Below are 25,940 nucleotides of genomic sequence, written 5' to 3'. Positions count from 1 at the left end.
GGCGGCGGGGTCGGTTGCTAAGCAGCGGGACGCGGGCCGGTGCGGGGCCGCGCTGGCGGGGCCGGGGCCGGGGCCGGGCGCGCGGCGGCTGTGGTAACGGGAGGGCGGGGGGGTATCCGCGATCCGGCGGGGATCGAGCTGGGGGCCGGCTGGATCCAGCGAGGGGGGCAGGATTCTGTACCGGGGATCGAGTGGGCGGGCAGGGATCGAGTGGACCGGGCACGGCTCTATAGCAGGGATGGAGCGGGGTGGGCAGGGATCGGGTAGCGTCAGCAGGGCTCTGTGCTGGGGATCGAGCGGGGCGGGCGGGGCTGTGGGATGGGATCGAGCGGGGTGAGCAGGGATGCCGTTGGGATCGAGCAGGATGGGCGGGTGCTTGGTATCAAGGATCGAGTGGGGTGGGCAGGGCTGTGGCTGGGATCCAGTGGGATGGGCAAGGGGCGCAGTAGCGGGGATCGAGTGGGGCGGACAGGGATCGAGTGGGGTGGGCAGCGCTCTGTGGCAGGGATTGAGTGGAGTGGGCAGAGATCGAGTGGGGTGGGCAGGGCTGTGGGACGGGACCGAGAGGGGTGAGCTGAGGCCGTGTGAGGGGGTGTTGAGTGTGGGGGCCAGGGACTGCCATGGGACCGTGTGGGACAGGACGGAGCGGGGTGGTCAGGCTCGTGCAGTGGGACCGAGTGGGGTGTCAGGGGCTGTCCAGCAGGGATCGAGTGGGATGAGGTGGGGTGGGGTGGGGTGGGCTGTGCCGTGAGGGGATGGGAAGCGGGGCCTGACCTGGCAGGGCCTGTGCAGGCAGGGACGGAACCCACGCTGGGGCAGGGGCCAGGCAGGACCGGTTGTGTCCCACCACGGATGGGCTCCTAGAACACTGACACAGGGCACTGTGCTTTTGGTCCAGGTGTGCCAAGAGGAGGCGAGTCCTTGAGGAAAAATACTCTTTGCTGCCTCGTGTCAGGTAAAGATCTGATCGACCCATCGTTGCGTGTCCCCTGCCACCGCATGCAGCCTAAGAGAGTTTGGCTGAGAACTGCCCACACTCCTTAGCCGCTGTTTCGGGCAACCCAGCCAAGGAGATGGGCAGCTGCAGGCAGCGCTGTGCCGTAGCTTGTCGTAGCACCACTGAGAGCGTGGACTAATGAGCACCTCCCGTGCTGAATCATTACTCTCTGTGTTGATGAGTAGAGTAAGAGGTGTTTCTGGAGGACTGAAGGGTTGGTTACAAAACCAAGTCCTTTCTAGTGTAGACATGTTTCCTGGCCCTGAGTATCAATTCCCAAGCTCTGGAGTACATATTTTTGCATTGTAAAATGTTATCGTATCCAAATGCAATTTTTCACCCTTGAATTGTGTGACATGATAATGACTATGTAAATTATGATAAATCATGTTTGGCACCTGTTTTGGAGGTATATTCTTAATGCATGTGGTAGCTGAGATAAGCTGTAGGAATAGCTGTCTTGCTTTAGTCCTTTTTGGGACATCTTATATATATTCAGATGGCCACGATGAAAAAGAGGTTGGTCCTTCCTGCAGAGAAAATGACACCACATCTGCCATGATTAGGGTTGAGACACTTTGCTGTCACTCACTCTTACCTCGTATCAATGATGTATGATGCTAAAGCTGTTTCACTTGAATATACGGAAATCAGACTTGAGCAAGGAAGGCCGAAGTGAAATGGAAGCGCCAGTGCTGATCTCAAGCTTCGTTCACTGTTCTAAAACAGGAGAGTAAGTCAGAAGTGTGATGGTTGCTAGGATCTGGCTCCTTTTCAATGTGAAAATAATGCAAACATTAATGAGAACTAACAGTTTAAAGAATCCAGTGTTCTCTCTTTTAAGAGGAAAAAATGAAGACAAGGAATCACGTTAAAAGACTGTATTTCTCAATGCATTCTTCTGTTTAGAAAAATTATTGTCTGCCTTTTTGTTTTTCTTTTTTTAAAGATCACTGCTGAGAAAAATGACAGCTGGCTCTATCTCAGTTCCTCAGGTCATACCACTGAGAATCCCTCTTCCAGGAAAGGCTAAACATGAAATAGACACAAATACTCTTATAGAATTAAAATCAGGTATGAATAAAAGCTTTGACTCTATGTAAAACCTTATGTGTTCACTTGAAATTTTTAGCCTCTATACTTTTGTTTGCATTTAGTTATGATTTTTACGAGTTCCCACTTCCTTAAGGAACTTATAAAATTAACCAACATGTTTTGATACACCAACTATACTTGCACCTAATTTTCTGCATTCAAGCAATATTATTGATATGAGTTATTTCATGTGTGCTAGCAGTCTTAATTGCTTCCAAGATCAAGCTCTTAAGATGTTGTATTTCACTTCCCCTGCAAAACCAGTGCTTGAAAGTATCATATGCTGGGCTCACCCCAAAGATTTTCCTTACAATTTTTGAAATGCCACCTTTCACCATGGGAGAAAATATCTTTTCTGTCATCAGAACGGACAAAGTGTTGCAATGTTTTAATACAAAACCATTGCGCAGCTACTTTATGAAGAGAAATACTGCTTATAATGAAATTCTGTTTGTTGAGCAACTAATTTTTCATGGGAGAAAGTTTTGGTCCCAAACATTCAGTCATTTATGGAACTGCTTTATTTTGTTTACGTGAGAAAAATAAAGCACAGTAGTGAGTACTTTGAAGCATAGAGCTTGTTTTTCACAGGTTGAATACAGTTTGGCTAATTACTTTCTCTGTGTCTTTCAGATACGCCTGAGGTCTCCATTTATTACACTTTAGATGGAAGTAAACCAGAACTCATTAGGAAACCTGGCTATGGAGAGCATAACACTTTTAAGTATAAGGGTCCTATCGTATTACCAGTTGGGAAAATAATGGTGAAGGCACTGGCAGTTACAAAGTAAGTATCCTGTTTTATTTTAGTCATATTTTGACAAGGGACAGATATTCCAGTCATGGCTTGGAGCCACGTTGTTTCAAGCACTCCATACCTCGCAAACGAGAGACGCCCCTTTCCCCAGCCCATTTGCAATCTAAGTGATCTTCATGGGTTGCATTGGCTTCACTTTCTCATAACACTTTTTATCCATTAAGTGTTTGTGTGGTTGGATTATCTCTCAGATGTTTGTCTCCTGGGCTGAGGATGTAGGCCAATGGTACATAAAGGCTATGGGTGAGAAACTAATAAAATAGACTATACTTAGAGCTCATCCTTTTGAGCGTGGTCATCAGAAATGCCAGAGGAACTAGTATGGTGTTTTCTGGGGTTATCCAGATTTATAGAAGTTGGTCTTCCCAGGAATTTGCTTAGTTTTTCCCAAAGGAGCACAGAATGCTAAACCTTCACAGCTAAAGTACAACGTTGTATGTGCAAGGGTTAAGTAAAAATACAATAGGTAGAAAGAAAACTGGATTTTGCTGCACAGCCACTGACTTTCTCCAAACTAACTTCACGCTTAGAGACAGAGAGACGACACATGCATTTTCTTTCTCTACCATGTTGCGTTATCTTTTATTTCCAAGGGAACAGAAACTACTGCTCCAGCTGGGGATTTGTGCTTGCTGTTCCCTGCTATTAGCACCTGCAGGTAGCCTTTGCTTGTGTCTGCACTGGAATATAACAACATTATATTCCCCGTGCAGGGACATGCAAAACCTAGGCCTATATGATTTTCTGATATCACTACCTAGATTAACACTCGTTTCCAGTACGTTTTTATTAAGGCGTTTCCAGGTGTGATAAATAGATGCTCTAGAATTACAATGAATCCTAAATGAATGGGTTGGATATTTAAAGCAATTTCAATTTTACTGCTGTAATTTAATAAATAGCAGAGAATTACAGTTGTTTTATCACATAAATAGCATGCTACCTGCTGTTTGACTAGGAAAATAAATATGGTATTATGAATGGAATAAAAGTCTTGCTCCCCTCTATTTTCTGCAGCGCTGGCAAACGCTAGTTACCCTAGAAAGCAGACACAGGAGTATCGGGAGTTCTATATTTAAAAGATGTTGAAGGATTAAGGTATCCATATGTTTTATCGGTAACTCCTTATTGTGCACTTTTTAAACTTAAAAAAACCCAAAACAAACCAAAACCAAAACCGAGAGTATTGCCCAGGATTATACTTATCGACTGAAATAATGACTTGCAAGCGGGGAAGAGATGTTCCAGCAAATAAGCCATGCTCGTCAGTGATTTACTTGTTGCTGCACATGGGTTTGTGGCATGTATATAACTTTGTGAACGTTGATTTTCAGGGACTGCAGGGAGAGTACGGTTGTAACAAAGGTGTTTCTGGTAGAGTACAAACAACCAAACATCCTCTTCTCTGTTGAAGACGATGATGAGAATTTCCTAAAAGATGTCGCCACACCGGTAAGTTTTAGCAGTTGTAACCCCTTGTGTGAATATAAAATGTTGTATGTATGATATTACTTAGAGATTAAACCTTGATTGCCTATACTTTTAATATATTTTATTTTCTCTGTTTGCCCATCTTTGCTGCCTTAGTCCTTTCTGTAATATTAAAATTTCAAGGGGACATATTATTTTTTTTCTTCTTTTCACTGGTCTTTTATGACCAATTCAGGTCAAATATTTTAAAAATACGTTTATAATTTAAGCTTTTCAAATGCTTGCATTGAAAATAAATACATTGATCATGTATTTGTAAGAACATAACAACTATGACAAGAGAGGTTAGAGCAAAACCAAAAATTTCATTTGGAATTCAAATGGGATTACTTTTCAGGAGAGGGAAGGTGGAATGTTTACTACAAAATCAAAGAAGAATGGAGTGAATGTGGAAACCAAGCCTGCCTGGAGTGAAGCACCCCAAGATTTTCAAGGTATGATATTACTTCATAAAAATGAAATTGACTTCTGTTTTAGCCGAAAATAGGGTAAAGCTTTCCTCTTGTATCACTGGTAAAATATGGGGAATTTTAAAACCATCTCAGAAGACTGCACGTTCTCTGGGAATTCCAATTTTGATTGCTCAACACTGCAAATAGAGAACAAAAATTACCTTCTATATGTTTTCCATTACCTCTTAAAAATGTGTTAAAATGTTATTAATTTCTCAGCAACATAACAAGGCCCAGCCTATATTTCCTTTTGTGCCAGAAAACGCTGTTAAATTGATGGGACTGCCAATCCTTTATGGAGTTCTTTACTGATGTTTGCTTGCAGTAAGATTCCAAAATAAATACACAAAGCAGAAACAAAAGCTTAACTCAGATTTTATGTATAGATACAGCCTGTTATTCCATGGTAACAGCAATGGGACTGTTTAAGAGCAGAGAATCGTATTAATGTTTACTCATTAATTTACTCTTAGGAGCTGGGGAGTTTTTGAGCACGCAGGAAGGAAGAAAACTGTAAATAGAGAAAATACAAAAGTAAGCTCTTTCATAGAAGAATGAGGTTTCTTCTGGTTTAATTTCCTGTAATGCCATACAGTTTATTTGAACCCAAAACCAGGATGTCAAATAGGTTTTTAAATATACTTAGCTATTGGAATTTAAAGCAAAAGTAAGTAGTATTCATGTTAAGATAATGTTAACTGCATGAAGTGAATGACAGTGGAATAACAGGGTTATAATTTTAGACTTGGAAACAGAAGAAAAGACTGCTCACAGGTCCTTGCAAGGGCCGCAGCTCCCGGCCAGTGATTTGGAAACAGCAGAGTACAGAGAGGAATCCATCTCAGGACTACCAATAGAGTCACTACAGGTAAGCCAAGGGGTGTTGAGGAACACTGTAAAAGGCTGTCACCAGAACTGAGCTCTGAAAAAATAAAGATGTAAAGATTTGTGATCATTCTTATATAATCTCTCAGAAATTAATGCCTTTGTCTGTGTTATACAGTACTAATTTCAATTAATGGTAATGACGCACTGGAACAGGAACGCCCAAAGCAGTACACAGTTATCAGTAAGGACAAAACCAGGCAAAGCAAATTAACAATGCCTGCATTCCTACTAATTCTCTTCTAATACATTACTGAATCTGCAATTAGCAAATAACTATTGCTATAGGTCAGCAAGTTGATATTTAAAGCTTAATATTCAGTAACGCTGTCTTGGAAGTAAATAGCAAGACATTGATTTATTTTTATTGGAAGAAGCTGTGGATCCTTAATGCAACTAATGGGGGAATCAAGTGTAGTAGATATTCCTCAAAGCAATGCATTTCAGTGCAGTTTGTCTCAAATAACATCTTTAGTTGATTTTGCTACTCTTGCATGCATTTTGCAAATATTCGCTTAACTAAGGCTAAAGAATTACCTTTATTTCAGTTTGCTAGTTCTTCTGCAGTGACTAGCCGGAAGAGCTTAGCAAGCACACAGGTGGCAAGGATCCAGAGGGAAACAGATTTCCTCAAGTAAGTGACTTCTCTTTTTAACATATTTGTCCTTGGAAAGTAACTGAGCAATTGCCTTTTGCAATCAAGTTGATAATACTGTGGGGCTCTATAAAAATGAGGAAAGGAAAGTCAGGCACTGGCTCATAACTGGAGAATGTTATCTAGGTAGAGCTTTGAAAATTTTTTTCTTATATATAGTTTCATTTACATCTCACCATACACGGTTATCCTTATCATGATATCATCTTATCATCTTTTTTAAAAAAATTCCTAACACCTGTAGGATCAGAGGAAAAAGTTGTGTTTTCAAATGAGAGTACAGCCCTCACTGCTGTAGGTGAAAACTGCTCACTGGAGTAGTCTCACAGAACTTGAGTGCTTATCAATATTGCAAGGGTTATGTGATCTGCATCAGTGGTTCCCCATGTTGCAGCAGTGAGGCCTGATACAGATTGCGTGTCTGGAGACTTGTTTACCTCATATGGTGAGGAAGAAAGTAGGAAACTCCATAGCAGCCAGAGAGCTTTCTACCTTGCAAAGCTTAGAGTTCAGAACCTCATGTCATGGACCCTAGGGCATGGTCTGGTGGACCACCATAGCTTGGAAACCACAACTGAGCTGATTTCTCTAAGTCCTTTGCCCTAAGTCCTATCACAGCGGGTTCTAGATTAATCATTATTATGCAGCAGTACAGTACCAAAACAAGCTCAGCCAGTTTGCTCTTACTTTCAGATGTGCGCACTGTTCTGCACCTCGCCTGTCTAACCCCTTGGCTCATTTCTGTCAGGAATGTGGATCTCCTATCCCACCTGTGCCAGTACGTCGCTTACCACCCCCTGAAGGAGCGCAGGTCAGCAAAACGTCATAACAATCAACAAATCCTCTTTGGAGAAACCAACTTCCTCAGCAAATTACACATTCAATGCTGGCAAAACCATTATTTAGTCGCACTTCCATTTGGAAAGCTCTGTTCTGATTGTTTTAGTTTGTTCAATACCTTTAGCAGTGGACCCGCTGTAATTCTTAAACGATGTGCAAATTTAACCATAGATTGATTCAAGGGCCATATATTTTAATAAGGATAACAACGAAAATAAATTGGGTTTTATTCACTTGTGCCAGGAAACATCACCAAATTCAGATTCCTCCTCATCCTGCAACAACCACCACCGCATCTTCAGGACCTGCATTATGCATCTTATCACAGTGCTAACTCGTGCAGTTAGTTAGTTAGTAACTAGTACCTATGTCATAGCCGTAGAAGATCCATCTAATATGCCTGAAACCTTAAATGGTGGCCTGTGCGGTCATATGTATGAGCACCAAGTTTTTACAGTGATGCCTGTAACTATCTTCTCTAAGCTCTTCCCAAGAGATAATAACCTGATCTAACAAGTCAATGGTGTCATTTTTTTTCCTGTATCATCAGAAAGTTGGCTTGTCTGGGGCAATGCTGTAGTTTCAAGTGATGACTGACTGAGAATATTCAGCGCCTCTTTAGACTGGGTTCATAGTTAGGAGGATTTGAATTACCTGCACACGTTTTATAGTAGCATTTTTAATTTACTGAAAATTAACTTAGTAACTTTCTGTCATATTTTTAGTAGTTGGTAAAGCATTCTCTTTCCAGTTGTCTTAATATTTTCTCAGTAACCTTTGATCTTTAGGGATCAATATCAGCATCTTTTGCTGTCAGTTGCTATGTCTCCAGTGACTCTGTTGCCGGTGTACACTCTAACCAGGAAAATATTGACAATCTCTTGATAATCTTAATGGTCTCATTAGGGTCCTTAACATGTGGTGATGTGGTTTTTTTCTTCAGATGGCACCATGTCTTGAATGCGGACATCTTGTGCCAATGAATACGCCCACTTGCATTGTATGTGAGTCGCCAATAGCTCCACAGCTGCAGCCCCAAACCAACAACTGCATAAAGGTACTTGAGAATAAATATAACAAAATAACAATTTACCTCCTGGCATGCATTTTTTTAACAGACGACTTTATTACAAAAATTTTGATCCAACTCAGGTTTGTGTAATTATATTACGACAGCTTTAAGAATTAGTAGGATCAAAACCACCTCGAATAGAAATAATCTTTAAAGGTAAACCACATAAGCTCAGGAAGACGCGCTGAGGAGCACATGATGTAGCAGTCTGAATGACAGGAATGCATGCACTTGTCCTCAGTAGAGAGATATTATTTGAGTCTATGATTTATGACCTCAGTATTACTAAGCATTTTAAGTTTATTAAATACGTCCTCATTACTCTGCTTACCTCATTTGATTGTAAGCGCTTAGCACAGATGGGCTGGCAGGACTTTGGCAGTGGGCATATGCCCAAAACGTTAGAGCGCAATCTTGATCACTGATCCAAAAGTGCTGGTGGTCTTAACTAGACAAAATTTGCCCTACAAAATACTCCCTACCCAGGGGTATGGGGACCCAAGTAGGGCCCCTTCTCGATCCCCCCGGTCAGGGGAAAGGGTGTGAGGAGGAGAGGACTGATATTGCGTGTCCACAATTGGTTGCAGAGCTGGTGTTGGCAACAAGGTTTTGTTTTCTATGATAGTGGGACCCTGTTTGAGTATCAACAACTGCTTGATACAAGTGATAGGGATGCCAGTGAGGAAGGGTGCTCTGCTGGGTCGCATACTTACAGAGAAGAAAGGCCTTCATGGGGATAGGAAGCTCAAATACAGCCCTGGCTGCAATGACCACGAGATGGTGTTCAGGACCCTGAGAAGAAGGAGCAGGGGCAAAAAGCAAGAACAGAGCAATGGACTTTAGGAGAGAAGACTTTGGCTTCTTCAGGGATCTGCTTGAAAAAGTCTAATGATATCCCGGGCTGCATGTAGGAAGTGTGGTGCCTGCAGGTAAAGGGAGGTGATCCTTCCTCTCTACTCAGCACTAGTGAGGCTGTATTTGGAGTGTACAGCTCCCCAGCACAAGAGAGACATGGACGTACTAGATGCCAGAGAGCCACTAAGATGATTAAGGAGCCGGAGCATCTGGAAGTAAGACTGAGAGAGCTGGGTCTGTTTGGTCTAGGGAAGAGAAGGCTTAGGGGAATCTCATCGATGTATATAAATATCTGAAGGGAGGGTGTAAAGAAGACAGAGCCAGGCTCTTTTCAGTGGTGCCCAGGGACAGGACGAGAGGCAATGGGCACAAACTGAAACACAGGAGGTTCCCTCTGAACATCAGGAAACACTTTTTTACTGTGAGGGTAACTGAGCCCTGGCACAGGTTGCCTGGAGAGGTTGTGGAATCTCCATCCTTGGAGATATTCGAAAGCCATCTGGACATGGTCCTGTGCAACCTCCTCTGGGTGGCCCTGCTTGAGCAGGGTGGGATTGGACCTCCAGAGGTCCATTCCAACCTCAACCATTCTGTGGTTCTGTGATCATTGCAAGGGAACATTTTTGGAAAGAGAAGGGTGCTGAAAGGAAACTATTGACCGAAGACTATCAGATAACAAAGGAGATTCATAATTTGAGGCAGTTCTCAGCTTGACGTCAAAGTAGATTATAGACATTAAATTTGGCCCAAAGTTAATATTTTATGACAACCTTTATGTAGGTGCAGAGACAAACCTGAGCTAATTGGTGCCAACAATCAAAATATCAGACTCATTATTCTTAGCCCTGGTGGAAACTCACTCGTAGATAGTGACCATGGTAAAACCTTTTAAGGGCACCCTCATAGTATATTATTATTACATTTCCTTGCACATACTGCACAATCTGTTTTGTGTGAGTGCAGGAACTAAGCAAACTGACAGTAATACATAAAAAGATCTGGAGGTATCAGTGCTGGATCTCCTGAGGGAACTGTACCATAGTTTAAAAAAAATTGTCACCAACATATGTAGATTTGTGATGACCAGGCAATATGCCTTAACTAAAGTCCGAACCCCACAGCACAGAATTGAAGGCTCTCTTCTATCTGCAGGGCTGAATAACCACCGCACATTGTAGGATCAAGTTCTCTCGTTGTTATTATTGTTGTTGTTCACAGTTTTCAAATACCATGTGAAATATGTTCTTTCTCTATTTCAAAGGGTAAAGTGATTTGTCAGGCGTGTGGCACAGGAAATCCTCTTCACCATAAACACTGTGTGACTTGTGAAAGCAAACTGCCTGAAATACAGACGGTAAGGCTTCTTGCATCAACCATGCTAGGGTTAATCAAATCAAAGCTTAACATTCTTTTTCTTTGGAAAACTGAAGTCATATCCCTGCGTGCCTATGTTACAAAAGCAGAGAATCCCTCCCCCGTGCCATATTCAAGCCCAGCGCTCCCACAGGTGCTCCATCACAAATGTCCAGCTAAACATAAGTGTATTGTATACCTTCATGTGTCCCCTGTGGAGGTCAGGATTGCAAATGCCGTTGTGAAAGCTCAGAAGGGTCTTAGAAAATGGGTGATCTTGGCTCCAAAGAAGTCTTGTTTGTGTTCAGATTATTTTCCGTTGCAACAGAAAAGTTGAGTATATACATCAAGAAGATCATTCTCATTGATTTCAATTCTTTTGTGACAATAAAATATTCTTTTACATTATTTTTCTTATCTCCACTTGCTGCTTCCCCTACATGCATACAGCTACTGTGCTTGTATTTGGCTGTGACTCTGCACAGAGGTGAGAAAAGCGACAATAAATGTTCCCCCTAAAATGGCTGCGGTTTCAGCTCCCCATTTAGCTCACTCATTTGGTTCCTTAGAAGAATTTTACTTTCACTCCTGAAGAGAGACGTCTTGTATGAAAACCTTTTGGTACATTTCACTTCTCCAGGTTGTGCTAAGTACAGAAATGAGAGAAGAATAATGATTTGCAAGTTAAAATCTTTTGATCACAGTGGCAACATCCTGAGTTCTAAAACTGTCAGTAGCTAGAGGCAAAGGTCCCTTGTGTAGCCACTAAGGTGTCATTTTAGAGTGAATTTCAGTAGGAATCTGTACTTACCCAAGATAAATATGTTTAAGTGCTTCATTGAATGTAGATATCAATATGTAGCTGCATATGTAGTTAGGCATGTGACTTGAATGGTGAGACCTGCAGTAGCTAAGAGTTGTTGTTAAATGCTTACTGACTTACTATTAGTATTAATCAGACATTTTACTAATAATAGTGATTAATTAGTGATAACAATAGTAATTCCTGAACAATTAATAATTAGTAATAACGATGATATTACTATTAACGGTTATTAAATAATTGAGATTGAGAACATGCTTAGACTCATGCTCTTGTAAATTTTATCTTCCAGATGAACCTCTAAGTTACATCATTCAAACTGCAATGCAGGCCACACGTGAAAATAGGGCTATTTCCTATTTGCTTACTTGTTGTTGTGGTGTGTGTAATCAAAATAATTTTTCTCTGGTTCTGTTCCTTATTGATATTCCTGACTTGCAGAGAAAATAAACTGCGTGAGCCCTGAGACAAAACCTATCAAAACATTTCAAGATCCGTTTGTCTTAACTAGGATCTATAATCAACCTCTAGAAGTTTCAGCTGAAAAATCTGTTTTCTTCTGCAGACCCGTATAAGTTAATTGTACTAGGAAAGCTCGGTAATATATAACTTATATGAGGTAAAAGAGTGCAAGAAAATGCTTATGTAGCAAATATCAAACTGAGACAAAACTCATTGTCTGGACTTACTCTCCCTGCCATACTAACACAAAGAAGAGTATGAAGAAAAATAGCTGTTGCGTTCTGGATTTGAAAATATCAGTTTATCAGCAGAGAAACCTCCCTCCTAACTTCGAGTGTACTTATACACAGGGCCATATTAACAAATACTCAGTGTAAAAGGACACAGTTGATAATTAAATTTTTTTTTGCTCTCAGTTCTGCTAAAAATATTTAAAAATTAATTAATGACACATTTTACTGTGGTTTTGTAGTGAAAAAAAAATTACAAGGTAGATCCAAGTTGGTCTGTTGCTTATTCTAAGTTGAAATAATTCTTTTAGGCTGAATAATACTTGATATTATCAAAGTAGCTTGCTTTCCTCTTTCACCTTATTTTTCTTAGGAACTTTTCTTCATAAGAAGTATTTTCTCCCTAATGCTTTGTTTTATTAGCCCGTGTTTGGAGGAGACACCCCCCCGCCTTATCCCAGCCATCAGAGGAAGACAGTTTCGTGCTCAAAATGCAATCGTGTTAACCAGCGTGATGCCCATTTCTGTGACTGGTGTGGAGCCAAGGCACGTGTTCTCGGTGTTTGTGTTGACAAATCTGTTTTTACTCATCTGTCACCTGCAGCAATTTCAAACTTATCTTTGCAAAACTCTTGTCAGTTAGTACACAGCTTATTATTATTAAAATACTTGCTTAGAGCGCATAAGATTACATAAAGAAAAATTAAAGGCTTAGATGACATCCTGACCCCATGTCAGTCAGTCACTTAAGGGTTTAGAGATGTAAACTAATTACCATGGGTCAATGAGCATCAGCTCCTTGCATCAATTGAGATGCGATAGCTGTGTACGCTGCCAAAGTAACTTCTCCATCAAAGGTTAAAGTATAGGCTAATTTAATGCAAGTTTTCCCGTGTCTACTCTGGGCTATGATACAGGTAATCACCAGAGATGAGATGATGCGTGCAATTATTTTTGGCTGAAGGCCTCATTAACTTCACTGCAGAAAAGTACTTCCTCTTAACTGCTGCTCAGTAGAGCTTTTGCATGGTACAATCAATGTAAACAATTTCCACTGGCATATATTTTTATAAGTATAGTGTTCCAATCTAAGATGAGGAGGAGAATTGGGGGGAATTTTTTTATTTTCCGTTGAGGTGAGTCTACGTAAAATTTTAAACGCTCCCCCATATGCATACATAACCATTGGTCCTATACTACACCGGGGGACTCAGGGTGGTGGGGGTACTGTTAGAATTGAACAGGAAAGAATTGCAGTCAGTATTTAATATCAGAGCACACACTAGGAATGACAGGGTTTTGCCAAAGAAAAGAAATATTCTTTTGAAAAGTCTATATTAAAAAAGTAACATACCAAAATGCTAGATTGTCTGTAAAAATGCTTGCCTCCGGAGGACAGTGCTGAGATAGCTGAAGATTTACTGTCTTGCATCTGCCAGTGTGTTAGCAGTCTGGTATCCTGGTTGATATTTCTAATCTAATAGCTTTAGGTAGTGCTACTTTAATTCCTTTTAATTCATGTCACTGCTTTTATCTCTCCTGAACCAGGTATCATATGTTTCTGTAGTGATAAGTGTTTCATTCACCTTTCCAGCCCGGACCTCCTCCATCCTACTTTACTTGTTTCAAGTGTGGCACAAGCAACCGTCCATACGCTCGCTTCTGTGGGTCCTGCGGTGTTTACATAGAGCCCCCATCACGGGTGGGTTCTCAGAACGGGAGTCTCATGGATGCTGCGGGCTTACCGTGGTTTTCTGAGCTAAGACACACGGTATTACAAAGCTGGGCTTGAACACAGCTAAAAGGCTGGTCCGTGTGGGTATAGATCAGCACAACTCCATTCGATTCCGCTTTGAGACAACACCGTGGTCTGTGAGCACGCTGAGGGCAAAACCAAGGATATGTTTATTCTGAGAACTGCTTTCTGCCGAAAAGTAGCCTTAGCCAAAGGCCTTAATCCAGCCTTATTCTAAATAGGAAAGTGAGAAACAATCAGCTTTTCAAAAGTCTTAGCTCTTTAAGTACTTTTATCTTACTACTTGTGAATTATTCGTGTCCTGCTGATACAGGGTATTCTTTCAAGCATATGTAACAGTGCTTTGAAAACTGTGTTTTAAGAAAGACCATAATACTTAGCAAGGCCAGCTTTTGTCCTACAAATGCATACACGTTGTTCTGCTGGCATTCACGAATAGCTTTGCTTTTGCTTGAATATTTGTGATAAGTTGCTTCATTGTTACAGAACGATAATTAAAATCAAGAATTGTTACTGATTCTTCCCCCTAGCTTTTTTATTCATTTACAATTTTGTATTCTGTTCTGGTTGATTTCTGTTTGTAAGCCATTTAATTATATCTAATGATATTAGTTACACTTTTCCTTCCCCTCCACTCCCCACAGGCTAAACAATTTCAAGCTCAAGTTGCCTGGCAGCCTAGTCCTATTTCCGTGCCCAAATCAAAGGCAGAACTAAAAGAAAGAGAAGATAAAGGAACCCAAACCATTGGACTTTTTTACCCATCTAGCAAAATGCTGGAGAAGAAGCAGCTTGAACTGATTTCACAAACAGAAAAACTGGAAAAGATGAGTGATCATAAGCCTCTCCTGACAGCCGTTAGTCCTGGAAAAGGTCAGGAGTTTTGATTTTTTATTTTCTAAATAAAGCTGCAATGTATGACCTTACTTTTTCTTGAAAATATTATAGTCTATGGAATGTGGCAGCAGTAGGACACTAATATACATCTTTACAAGTCTGTCTTCCCACCAATCACTTGTAAATGCAGTGCCTTAGAATTCAGATCACTGATCTCCATCAATAGCTAAAAGAAAGCCTGTCAGCAATATCGATATGATGGTTACTGAACCCTGTGCAGCGTTACTAATTTGCCAGTAGTTTGATTTCCTCAGATCTTAGAAGATCAGGGGCAGGTGTCCTATATAAAATTGGAAACCACTGAACAACCACCCCACCTCCTGCAATATGAAGCTCAGTTACTACTGCGGTAGCACCTGTTGGGAGTATTGTTAAACAAAACTCTGAGACACAGGGGATCGTAGCTCTTGAAAAATATGATAAGGCTCGTCTACGTGAAGAACTTGTTTGAGGTGCTGTTGTGGAATAAATGATAAAAGTTTTGGAAGCAAAGGAAACTAAACTAGAGAGAGGGATCCTTAACAGGAATACAATAAACAGGGTTGGTAGAAACCTTGAGTGCTCTTGTAGGCCCTCTTTTCCAGCCCTGCAAAGGTATCAGTACATGTAGATCACTCACTGACTAGACCGTCCATGCGCAGACTACCATATCAGTACCACAAACAAGTTTGTTTCACAGTCCCTGGTTTGGTCAGTTAGTTCTTTGTGGAATCACTTGACTGTTTGCTGTCATTAAAAAGTTTGCAATTTTTAGAGATGTTAGTTTTACTATCCTGGGAAAACTCCAACTTCAGCTTTCCGGATCCCAAACCCTTGAAGACAGTCCATAAGTATTAATTAGGGACCTAATAAATGGCCTAATTTGCAAAGTATTCTTTAATCTCATGGGGCAGTCCAGCTGTGCAGTCCAGAAAATAAGTTAATTTTAAATGACTGCAGCACCAAACCCCAGTTACTTGTTTTGATCCAGTTTCCCATCTCGAGCTCTTTTCTACAATCAGAGGGTCAACCTTTCAGGCCGTTATCAGAGTTGTTCATCTATTAGGCAGAAAAAGTCATTAATGAACGTTAGAACTTCCTGTTTTGACTCAGTGTATAAATATCCAGATGATGCACTTTTATTTTTTAAATTATCACTGGGGAACTCTGTTTTCCTACTCCTTTGCTCTGAAACGTGGCGTGTTCTCTTAGACATCACTGTAGCAAATACAACAACTTGACTCAACACGTCAGGGAGCTTAATTTAGTCAGAGATAATAAAGGATTGGCCCGGAACAGTGCTGAGAGGAAAAAAAAAAAAGTAACACGGAACATTCATATATCTTTATCAGAAGTGCAGCTCTTGACTTGTGAGTGAGAACTCCTTTCCCTGGGAAAGGCTGGGGAGAAATTCTGAACTGCTTTTGAACTATGTTAATTTTTATCCTGTTAATTTTTATCCATTTAGCAGAGGTAACTTTGTTGAAGTTACACTGTGTAATGTATTCTCCTTTAGAGCCTGCCAAGGACTGAGGAACATAATTCATTCTATAAATCAATAAATGTCTGTTGCAAGTCAAGTCTTTCATGCTGCTCCCTTCCCTTGATGCCGAGTTGTATATATGGCTTGAAACTACGTGTAACAACAAGACCATACACTAACACCCAGGAAAATCTTGTTTATATATGCCAAATATGTCTATTCTTTCTTCAATTCAAATAGTATCAGACATTTGATATTAAAGTTTTTAAATAGAAGTGATTAAATAAGTTGAGGTTTATTTTTCATTTCTTGACCTATCAGCCATTAACTAACCTTCTTTTGTTTTGTGAAGATTAAAAATAAAATGCCAGTTAGGACAAGGGTAAAAGACAGCAGTACCAAAACACTAATCCTCTGATGTGTACTGTGTTTCTTCTTTTGCTCTACTGTCCGTCTGTTTTGAACAGGAACCAAGTCATTTCCCAGGTAAACTTTACAAAGAAGCCTCTCCTTTGCTACTCTAACAAAACAGTAAATCAGTGTGATATAGGTGTAATCAACTATTGACAGCATAAATTCAAGTATGCCATCAGTGCCGCCAAAAATCCTTTTAGATGTAATAAAACGTCAAACACGCAAGAATATGTTCCCGGCCATCTGGATTTTTTGAAATAAAATATGGGGATCTAGGCTGGTTACAAATCAGTTTATAGCAGATAATACCGACTTCTCTGGAGGGATCACTCACCAAGTAGTAGTCTAGCATAGATTTTTTTTAATTACTATTTTCAACTTGTATTAGTTTTTGCATGTGAGACAGTGGCAGGGAACAATTTACGTTGCTCTGTGGATCCTTTTTTCTATATTCCTTTAAAGCTGCCTAACAAATAAGACTTGCTGTTTTAGTTTGTCATAGTTTCTACCAGTTCGATCTTGGAACAGTCCTGCAAGCGTAAAAATCCCTGTGCACTTGCCTTTTCTTGTAAAAGCCAGAGCAGCACTTTTCTTCTGACTTGGCTTCTTTTCGCTGTTTTGAGCTTCACTTAACATGAAGGGAAGGATAAGGTCAGAGCAACTTCATTGTGCAAGTTAAACAAGGTTACCAAGCCTACACAATTTATTTACAACAAAATAAATCATACTCTCTACTTTCCATAAGGATGCTCAAAAATAAAATTAGCCAGATCCCGATACCAATCAATTAAGACTGAGAACAAGTCCTTTTGTTTCTTTCTCTGATGAAAACAGAACATTGCTTCAGAAACACTTGGAAATACTGCAAAAACTCTAAATGGCTTAAGATGAGTTTTGAATCCAGGCGCATTCAGCCCCTCATGTTTCGTACCCTGGACCAGCCTAGAGGAATGCTGACTCTCTCCCAGAGATCCTGACAGGCAAAGAGCAGGAAGGCTTAAGCTTTTAGTACACTCTCCCACATATTTACATAGACCAGAATACTGTGTAGGTGGAGTTACAAAATCTGCAGTTTTCAGATTTGGCTTATTGTTACCTGTCAGTGGTCTCAAACAAACAAAAAATCCATTCAATAATGTAAAATTGCTTAGTTCTAATATTGTACTTTTTTTTTTTTAATGATCTGGAACAGTGTGAGATCCTCCTTCACACAGAGCCAATTTTGATTGCAAAGGACAATTCCAAGACATGGTTTTGTTGTGAATAGAAGTGCCCTAAGAAAGAATTATAGCCTATGGATAAGAAAGCATTCTACCTTTTTTTAGGGTATAACTTACTTCTCCTTTTCTTGATCAGATGAATTTTCTAAAGAAAAATTCCCTTTTTTTTTGTCTCAGTGAAAATATGCTATCACACGAGTAGAAGAAATGTTAATCGCAATTTCAGGGATGTTCCTCCTGCTTAACTCTCTCTGATCAGGTTACTGGAGAAAACAGCTGGATCACGTCTGCGCTCACCTCAGGAGCTATGCTCAGAACAATCTTGAATTCAGAGCTCTGATTGGGGAACCTCGAATGGGAAAGGTAGGAAGGAGCTTGGGAGTCATATCTTTCCATGCAGCCTCATGAAAAGATTACTGGGGCTGCTGGATAAACACTGGGAAAATAGATGTCACCCTTTTCTTTATACCTTGAGCTGTTTATGTGTGTAATTTGTTCTCTTTTGTCGTTCCATTTTTGTTCAGTCTTTTACTGAAGATTTTTTTGTGCTTTCTTTCCTATGGCAGTTCCTATTCACCTCTCACCTCACAGCTATAAGAGAAGTGACAGAAGCCAGAAAGCCCTTGCTCAGCTGCTTTTATAGTATCCCACAGCAGGCAATCAAGAAAAAAAAAAAAAAAGAGATCACTGACATCTATGGACTTGGTCAGTTAAATAAGCCCTGCTAGAAATGGGACGTAATGATATGCTTGCCTCTGCTCTGGGCTGGATGATACCAGCAGATAGCAGCAATTCTCTTTGGCTACATACATAGTCTACTTCTAGTATAAACTATACCCGTATTATAGGAACACGGTACTGCTTTTCCTACTGGAGATGCAGTCTTCAGGATATCAGCAACCTGCATTAAAATGATTAAAAGGGTGATAGCAAGAAAGTGGAAACTGGAGGTTCTTCCTGAAGAGTCCTAGAAGATAGGGCTGGTATGACAGAGATCGCTGGGTCCCTGTCCTGAGGGAGGATCAATTCTGCCTAAACTGTTCCTGACAGATGTTTGTCTTGAAGCTTTTCAAACTCACCAACAATGGAGATTTCACAATTGCCCCAGGCAGTCAATTTCTGCGCTCAATTATCCTTGCTGTTCAGCTGCAGTACTGTATTGCTTTCTTTGGCAGCCCTGCTGGGTTAAGGAGTTGCGTCCCCTCACCCTGCCTCCTCCATGCTGCCAGCGCAACTGCTTGTGGCAATGTCCTGTGGACCGGATCAGCGATTGACCCGGGCTAAAAATAGCTCTGGAGGGAGAAAAAGGGCATCAGTACAAAAGTAGGTTGGCAGTGAGCAGCTGGAAGCGGGATGCAGGCAGAAGGAGGGCTGGGAACTTCTTGAACATACTGGGAAGCTTTTTCACACTGTCTGACCTAAGTCTCCCTTGTTACAGTTCAAGCTCACTATTTCTTAGCCTGTCCTGACTGATGTGATACAGCAGTAAAAAAAACCCACAATTTTATCACATAGAAACAACTACAGAAAAGTTTATGAAGACTGGGGCTCAGAAATCTAGTTGTCATTTGGCAGATTACACTTTTGTGAGGTATGACGCTCCACCAGATACTTTGCGTCTAAATTCTCTACCCACTGAGACCTATTGGGTCCACCAGTACGTTCAGAAGTTGTAGCACAAGTATAAATGTAAAAGAGATCTGCTTGGTGGAGAGGAATTGTAAGTCTACTGCAACTTGTTTCCTTTGCTAGAAGATTCAAAAGGATATGCCTGAAAAATATTAAACTGCCTGGAGAAGGCTTTTCCTGCTGCTTCTTGGCCTTTTGTCATCCTATTGTCTTGAAACCACTGCCCCCAGAAGTGATTCAAAGTAGATGCCAATTATCTGGGTTTCATACTGCTTTTTCAGTGTTCCTGCGGGTTAGAAATATAATCAACCTTATCTCAAAATTCTCAACCTGCTGCAAGATAACCTATTCGGCTTCGTTCCACTTCTTTAGAATCCCCTGTGCATTTATTTGCGTATAACTTCAATAGTCCTCTTGCCAGCAGGAGTGTCTCAATGAATTAATATAGAAAGTTGCCCGTGTTTTACTACAGGCTGTGCTTCTACAGACTGGTGCAAGTAAAGCTGCAGCCAGTTCTCCCGGCGCAGGGAGTCCTGAGGACGGCACAGCCTCTCATGCGGCTGCAGAATCTGGGTGGAGAATGACTGAACTTTCACGAAAAGTGGCATTATTATATCTTTTGGATTCATTCGGCATTTCAGTCATTTTGATATTCCCAGTTACTCAAAATACCACCCGCTCCTTGTTCAGTTAGATGGGAAGAGTTGGTACAACATCACGAGCAGGCAAAGGCCACATGTGTGATTTTGTGTATTGGCTCCACGATAAGCATCAGCAAGACTTATTTCTAGAACTATTTCCGCGTACTTTTTCTAAGTGATACTAATGGTTGCTCTTTCCCTCTAGATTAATTCTGCTACCATCCATGAGGATGACCATGAAGTCACTATTACATTGAATTACGCTCTTGCTATTAACAAGGTCGGTTCGGGGCATAGGGCCCGTTGTTAGGCAGCTGGTCTAAAGCTGTCGCTACACCAGTCAGTGTAAGGCTGATATATTTTAAATTCAGGTCTAAACAAGAAATTCTTTTGTTCAGAGGGTGTTAACTCATCGCTTCAGAGAAAGGTATCTTTTTCTGTTGGAGCTAGCTGAACAGGTATCTTTATCTGATTAAGCCACACTTCATGGTTATGTTGCGTTTCATTAATTTGCTATTAATAATAACATTCTTCTTTCATCGTGCTAGCACCCCTTAGCTCCTGATCTTAGAGCCTCCTTTTCTTGAGTCTGCATATCGTGCTCTTGAGAAACAAGCTTAGTAATTTTCAATAGTTCGGAGATAATGTTTGCCAGAGCTCCTGTTAATTGTATTCAGTCAAAATCCCTACCTCCAGAATTACTGTGTTCCAAAACCCACCCACATATTCATTGCCAGCTTTTCACAGATTAAAATCTACCATTTCACAGATCCAAAATTCAGACTGTATCTCTTATGTAGAATCTTTAAAAACTTACCTTGCCAAGTGGGGCCTGAAAAGGTGTATCACATCATTTCACAAGCGAGGAGTTTATCGGATCTCTCAAGTGGTAGGCACGCTTTCATTTGGATGAGAATCTTCATTTCATTAGGTGAGGTTGTGTCACTTTTTTCCTTTTTTAAAACAAAACAAATACCTAACACAAGGTCTAGAAAAAAAGCTACATTATTTTGCCTCAAAACAGAGTTTAATTATATATAATAATTGTTCTCGTGCTAATTTGAGGCTGATATTAAAAGCCTATATATTTTGTGCTACTGAGATTATAACAGCATTACATGATAATCGGAGTAACTGTGTGCATTCTGATGATTCTACAGGATATTCATACTAATAAACCAGTGAAGTTCAGCAGTCATTACCTGAATACTGTAACAGAAGCCAGAGGTGGACAGGAGGGCAGTCAGATGAGTTTTGGTGAGGTTTTTTTTTCCTCCCCCTGTCTTTGTGATAGACCATAAATACACTATTCAAGAATATGGAAGTAGTGCTTGGGAGGTTAGACACTGAGATAGGCAAATGAATATCTTGGCACATTCTGCGCCACCTTAAGTTGATCTTTAAGTCTCAAAATGTGGCTGAGTTCAGATTTAAGCAAGGTACAGACTCTGTCAAAAGCTCATGGGAATGCTTCATCCCTAGAGGACAGCTAGCGAGGCCAGTAAACTGCAGCCGCAGGCCATAGCAGTGTCTTTCTTATTGCGATAAAACTTTACATGCTTTGCATGTTCTTTTAAAATAGGAGCTATAAATGTCAATATTATCTCGACTTTTGAGCTGTGCCAGGGACTTCAGCTTCAGTATATTTGGCAAAGATAAGAAATGATGAAATACATTAATTCTAGACGTAGTTTTCAGAGATGCTTAACTTGCATTTCCCATTGGTGTCAGTAACAGCTCAGCATTTTAGACATCACATATTGGACTTAGGTTTTCATTAAATCAATGAGTTGTAAAGTCAGCATTAGAATTCAGAAATTCCTACCGTATAATTTGACATACTTCAACTCACGGAGACACTTCAGCCAGCTTGTGCTTCTGATGTGAGACTTGGCAAGTGGCAGCCGCGGCACTAGAAGCTGGTTTTCTGGAGTGTCAATAACGTGACTGTGATTCCAGGCACTCCAGTAGCACCAGCTCAAAGGGTCTCCACATGCTGCGTAATTTCCTTAGCACTCCTGCACACTGGTGGATTACATCTCTCAAAAATAATGGACATGCATATCTAGTCAAGGTCCTCTAGTCTCGCTCTTAAGTATTTGGGAGCTAAACAACATTGAAAAGTTGTAAGGTTTTTGGTCAAAACAATTAATGAAGCCAAGTCAAGCCTGTTGAATAGCTGCAGCTAGTTAAAAAAAGACTCAAAGCCCCCAAACTCCACATTTATTGAATCTTAATTTCAAAATAGTGAGATTTTAAGTCTGCCTGAGTGTAAACCTTTTGTTAAAACCAGTCTGATCTGCAACAAATATTTCATCACTTTCTCTTGTAGAAAACTGATAAATATTGCTTTCATTTCAACACAAAATAAAATATTTTTGTGGATAAATTATTTCCAGATCTCTCCCCCAAGTTCTTGTTAGGATACGGACTTTGCTTTGAATTAACACTTGTTTCCCTTTCTGGTAGGCAAAGATGATCATAATGTTTTCCACTCAGGAGGCAAAATAAAGAGAACAAAGTCAAGAACACTTACAGAAAAAGAAGAGAAACTCCCCGTATGTATCTTCTGCCAGTACATGAAAAACTACCTATAGAGCAGCACTAAGGTGAAGGAGGGCGTCCATGGGTAAACACACAAAGCTTTTAAAGCTGGCTGGGGTTGGGAGGAAGAAAGGAGACAAGTCCAACTTAATATAAAACCTGAAAAATCATAGCAGACATTTATTACAGAATTTGAAATAACCAAACTTTGTTCCTAGGAAGAGCTTAATTAGATTGTTGGTTTCATTTTTGGACCCATTCTGTTTTACTGACACAGCATTAGGCCTAAACACTGTTGCAGACTGATTTTGTTACAGGTTTTTCTCAGAACCAACCTCAGATGGAGGCATTACCGTCTGCCCTTGCCCCTTACTACCTGGTTTGACTCCACAGGACATACTTGGCTGTGCTAGAACTGCTCTTTGCGCAGTCAGACTGTGAACCAGGCGGGGGAAGATCATCTACGCAACAGGCTTTTAAGGCAACTCCGTTTTCCCATAAAGCTGAGATGTCAGCACAACTGAGGGCAGGCTCAGTGCAAGAAGCAAGGCTGTACTTCCACTGGAGAAATATCCTGGAAGCACTGCCTACTAAAGAGATCGTCAGTAGTAGCACAGAAAACCTCAAAAGGGAAACGTGCATTAATCTCAGGTTGGATCACTTAGGCAGCTCAACGGGTGCAAGATACAGAGCTTTGTGATACAAGTCCAGGGATAAAAATGCTTGGTCAAGCAGTTGGGCTTTCGAAAGGGGAGAGGAAGGAGGTGGAGAAGTGGGAAGAAATAACAGGAGAAGGGTTTTGGATTGGTTGGTTGGTTGGTTTGTTTCGAGATTTAGTTACCAAACTTCTGCAAGGCAAAACATACTCATTTTCTAAATAAAATGCTTCCACAAGTTCAGGAAGCTTCAAACTTTAATTCTGTAGCAAAGAGCTTGTGCCCATGTTTACTGTGGTGAACAGATCTTTGTACAGTCCTGGAGAGCTGCACTGATTTTACGTCAATGTCACTGCCAGTCACTTACAGACAAGTTTGCTGAATCAAGACCTCAGTCGTGAGGTATTTGCCTGGATTATCCAACACTAGCTCAGATTCACAAAGAAATTCCCGCAGAAGGGTCCCGAGTTAGTAATGCTGAGGCTCAGCCATGTTCCGTTTTTCCCTCAGCTACATTCGTGCCACTGTGTGCATTTTCCACCTCTACTCAAAGGCAGAATATGGCCCACCTACTTGTATTGTCACTACGTGAAATGTTACTGGCTGTTTTCTGTGTTTCCACAGCCACAGTCCAGACAACTGCTGGACGAATTGGGTCCAAATGGGAAAGGAAGAATCCCCGTGGTAGAACAATTGCTCAGTGAAGTAAGTTATTGCCTGCTGAAGTTTCTCTTTCCAATTCTTTGACCATTTACCGCATGAATATTAGCCTGGTATGCAACCAACTTCATGCTTAGGAGGCAACATCGTTGCAATACAACTGTCTTCAGGTTGAAAGAGCATTTTGGAGAAGAAATAGCCTGTTTTCCGTTTATATATGTTCTCCCCAAATTTCCATTTGGCTGGTGTGTAAGGTATTCTCATCTGGGTTTGTCAAGACCATATAGAAAGAAAAATATATTAATTTTATAGTTCCAGGTCAAATCCTCTTGACTATACAAAAGAAAGCATAGTCTCTACCTTTTTGCTGTGTAGGTGCATCCTGATGGTGAAATCTAGCTTGACTGCCCTTGTTATACACATTTACTCTGCTTTTGAGCTAGGACAAACATTTTTCAGAAGAAATGTTAAGAATCAATACCACAATTTGAAGATTTCTCTGTTGTGAGCACAAAGACCGTTTGCCAACTTAAATTGCCATAATTTTAAAGCAAGCTGGAAGCTGAAGAACCTTCATGGCTTTAACAATTCACCTTCCCTGTCCTGTGCGTTCTAGGGAGCTGACCCAAACCACACCAGCGACAAGGACCGACCTGCTCTCACGGCTGCGGTCCTTAAAAAGCACGCGGAACCAATCTCCCTTCTCATGCAGAAAGGTGCTGACATCGACCAGCAGTCAGGACCGTAAGTGAGCGCCGATTCTCTGCCTCAGGCCTTTTGAAGTTTTACCAAAAAAAGCACTTGTGCTCTAATTTCAGAGAGGATTAACCTCCCACCTCCTCCCCTCCAAAAATCTGTAGTCAAGGAGCTATTTTCAAAGCCAAATTAAAAAGAAAAACAAAAACCCCGGAAAACAACAAACGCAAACAACCTGCAAATAAGCAAAGATAATAGTATTCACAGTCCTTTCAGTTGCCAGCTTTGAAGATTTATCACAATTTCTCTTAGAAGAGCTGTTCTTCTACACAATTGCTTCCCCCATCAGCTTCCCCCACTTCAACTCAATACAATAAACCACACTAAAGCCTACCCCAAAAAAATCACCTCGACTCCTAGTGTATTCTCTATCTTCCTATTCGCTTTCCTTAGTTTAATTTGCTAGGCCATTTCTCCATGTACCAGGACATTTTCCTTAGGTAACAAGTACGTTGCCCATTCCTCCTACGCAGGCACACCACCACTGCTCTCCACGAAGCAGTTCTGCTTGGATCGGAGGGAGAGGAGTGCACCTGAGCCCTGTTACAGTAAGTACTGCGGCTACCCACAGTCTACCTGCACAGACCTCGTCGGCTATTCTGAAGGGCCAGAGCCCGGCTGAGGCTCAGCACTCTTCTCTCACAGTTGTGTCCCTGCAGGAAGAGGCATCCAGAAATTCTGAAGTTACTCCGCATCAACACTTCACCTACAAGCCACTTCACTAATTCCAGTAACTTGGAATGAATTTAAGTAGCTTAAAACAATCTGTTCTTCATCAAAAAGAAGAATGCAAAAGGGCAATCGGCATATGATTTGGCTGTTACAGCTGGAAATAATGAAGTTATTTCATTGTTTGCAAGTAAATTCAGACAGGGAATGTTGGACAAACTTACAAAACCCAGGAGCATTGGTCTCATCAGTGTGCGATGGCAACTGCCTCTTCCCCAAGACGGAGCTGGAGGTTCTTTAGGTGAGGGAGCACCTAAACGCGTGCCTCCAGTTCTGTCTGCAGATTTCACAGTCCCACACGATCAACCTGGGCCCTGCAACAGCCAGCTATTTGGTACTAGGTTCCCCCATTCCTTCCCAGCAGTTCAGAGCACAATTCATCGCTGTCCACGCTCTGTTCTGCAAGATTTCTTTCCCTTTCCAAATCTGTGCAAGGAGAGGGACCAACCAAACCTTTCAGGGCACAAGGACGTTTTAAGAGACCTGACGAACACCACTTAAGACAGTTTAACACTTGAGCAACAGCACTGCACCGTACTTTGATTAGCT

General features: G+C 41.1%; 1 protein-coding gene across 1 annotated transcript; it reads left to right on the top strand.

Moving 5' to 3' along the window:
- The first annotated feature begins 3 nt into the window (after positions 1-3).
- Positions 4-25,940, top strand: DZANK1 (double zinc ribbon and ankyrin repeat domains 1). Its single transcript, XM_063328055.1, has 22 exons — positions 4-93; positions 899-955; positions 1,947-2,071; positions 2,726-2,879; positions 4,244-4,361; positions 4,738-4,834; positions 5,596-5,720; positions 6,286-6,371; positions 7,086-7,203; positions 8,176-8,289; positions 10,421-10,513; positions 12,451-12,573; positions 13,622-13,729; positions 14,428-14,656; positions 18,036-18,139; positions 20,252-20,326; positions 21,207-21,303; positions 22,516-22,604; positions 23,871-23,951; positions 24,523-24,650; positions 25,136-25,210; positions 25,308-25,940. Exons 3-21 carry the CDS (start codon positions 1,963-1,965, stop codon positions 25,197-25,199), a joined length of 2,112 nt encoding a protein of 703 aa, XP_063184125.1. The 5' UTR covers positions 4-93; positions 899-955; positions 1,947-1,962; the 3' UTR covers positions 25,200-25,210; positions 25,308-25,940.

Source organism: Chroicocephalus ridibundus, chromosome 3 (genome assembly GCF_963924245.1).
Source record: "Chroicocephalus ridibundus chromosome 3, bChrRid1.1, whole genome shotgun sequence".
Classification (NCBI taxonomy): Eukaryota; Metazoa; Chordata; class Aves; order Charadriiformes; family Laridae; genus Chroicocephalus; species Chroicocephalus ridibundus.
The sequence above is the reverse complement of the archived record's forward strand: the minus strand, read 5'-3'. Positions and strand labels throughout refer to the sequence as shown.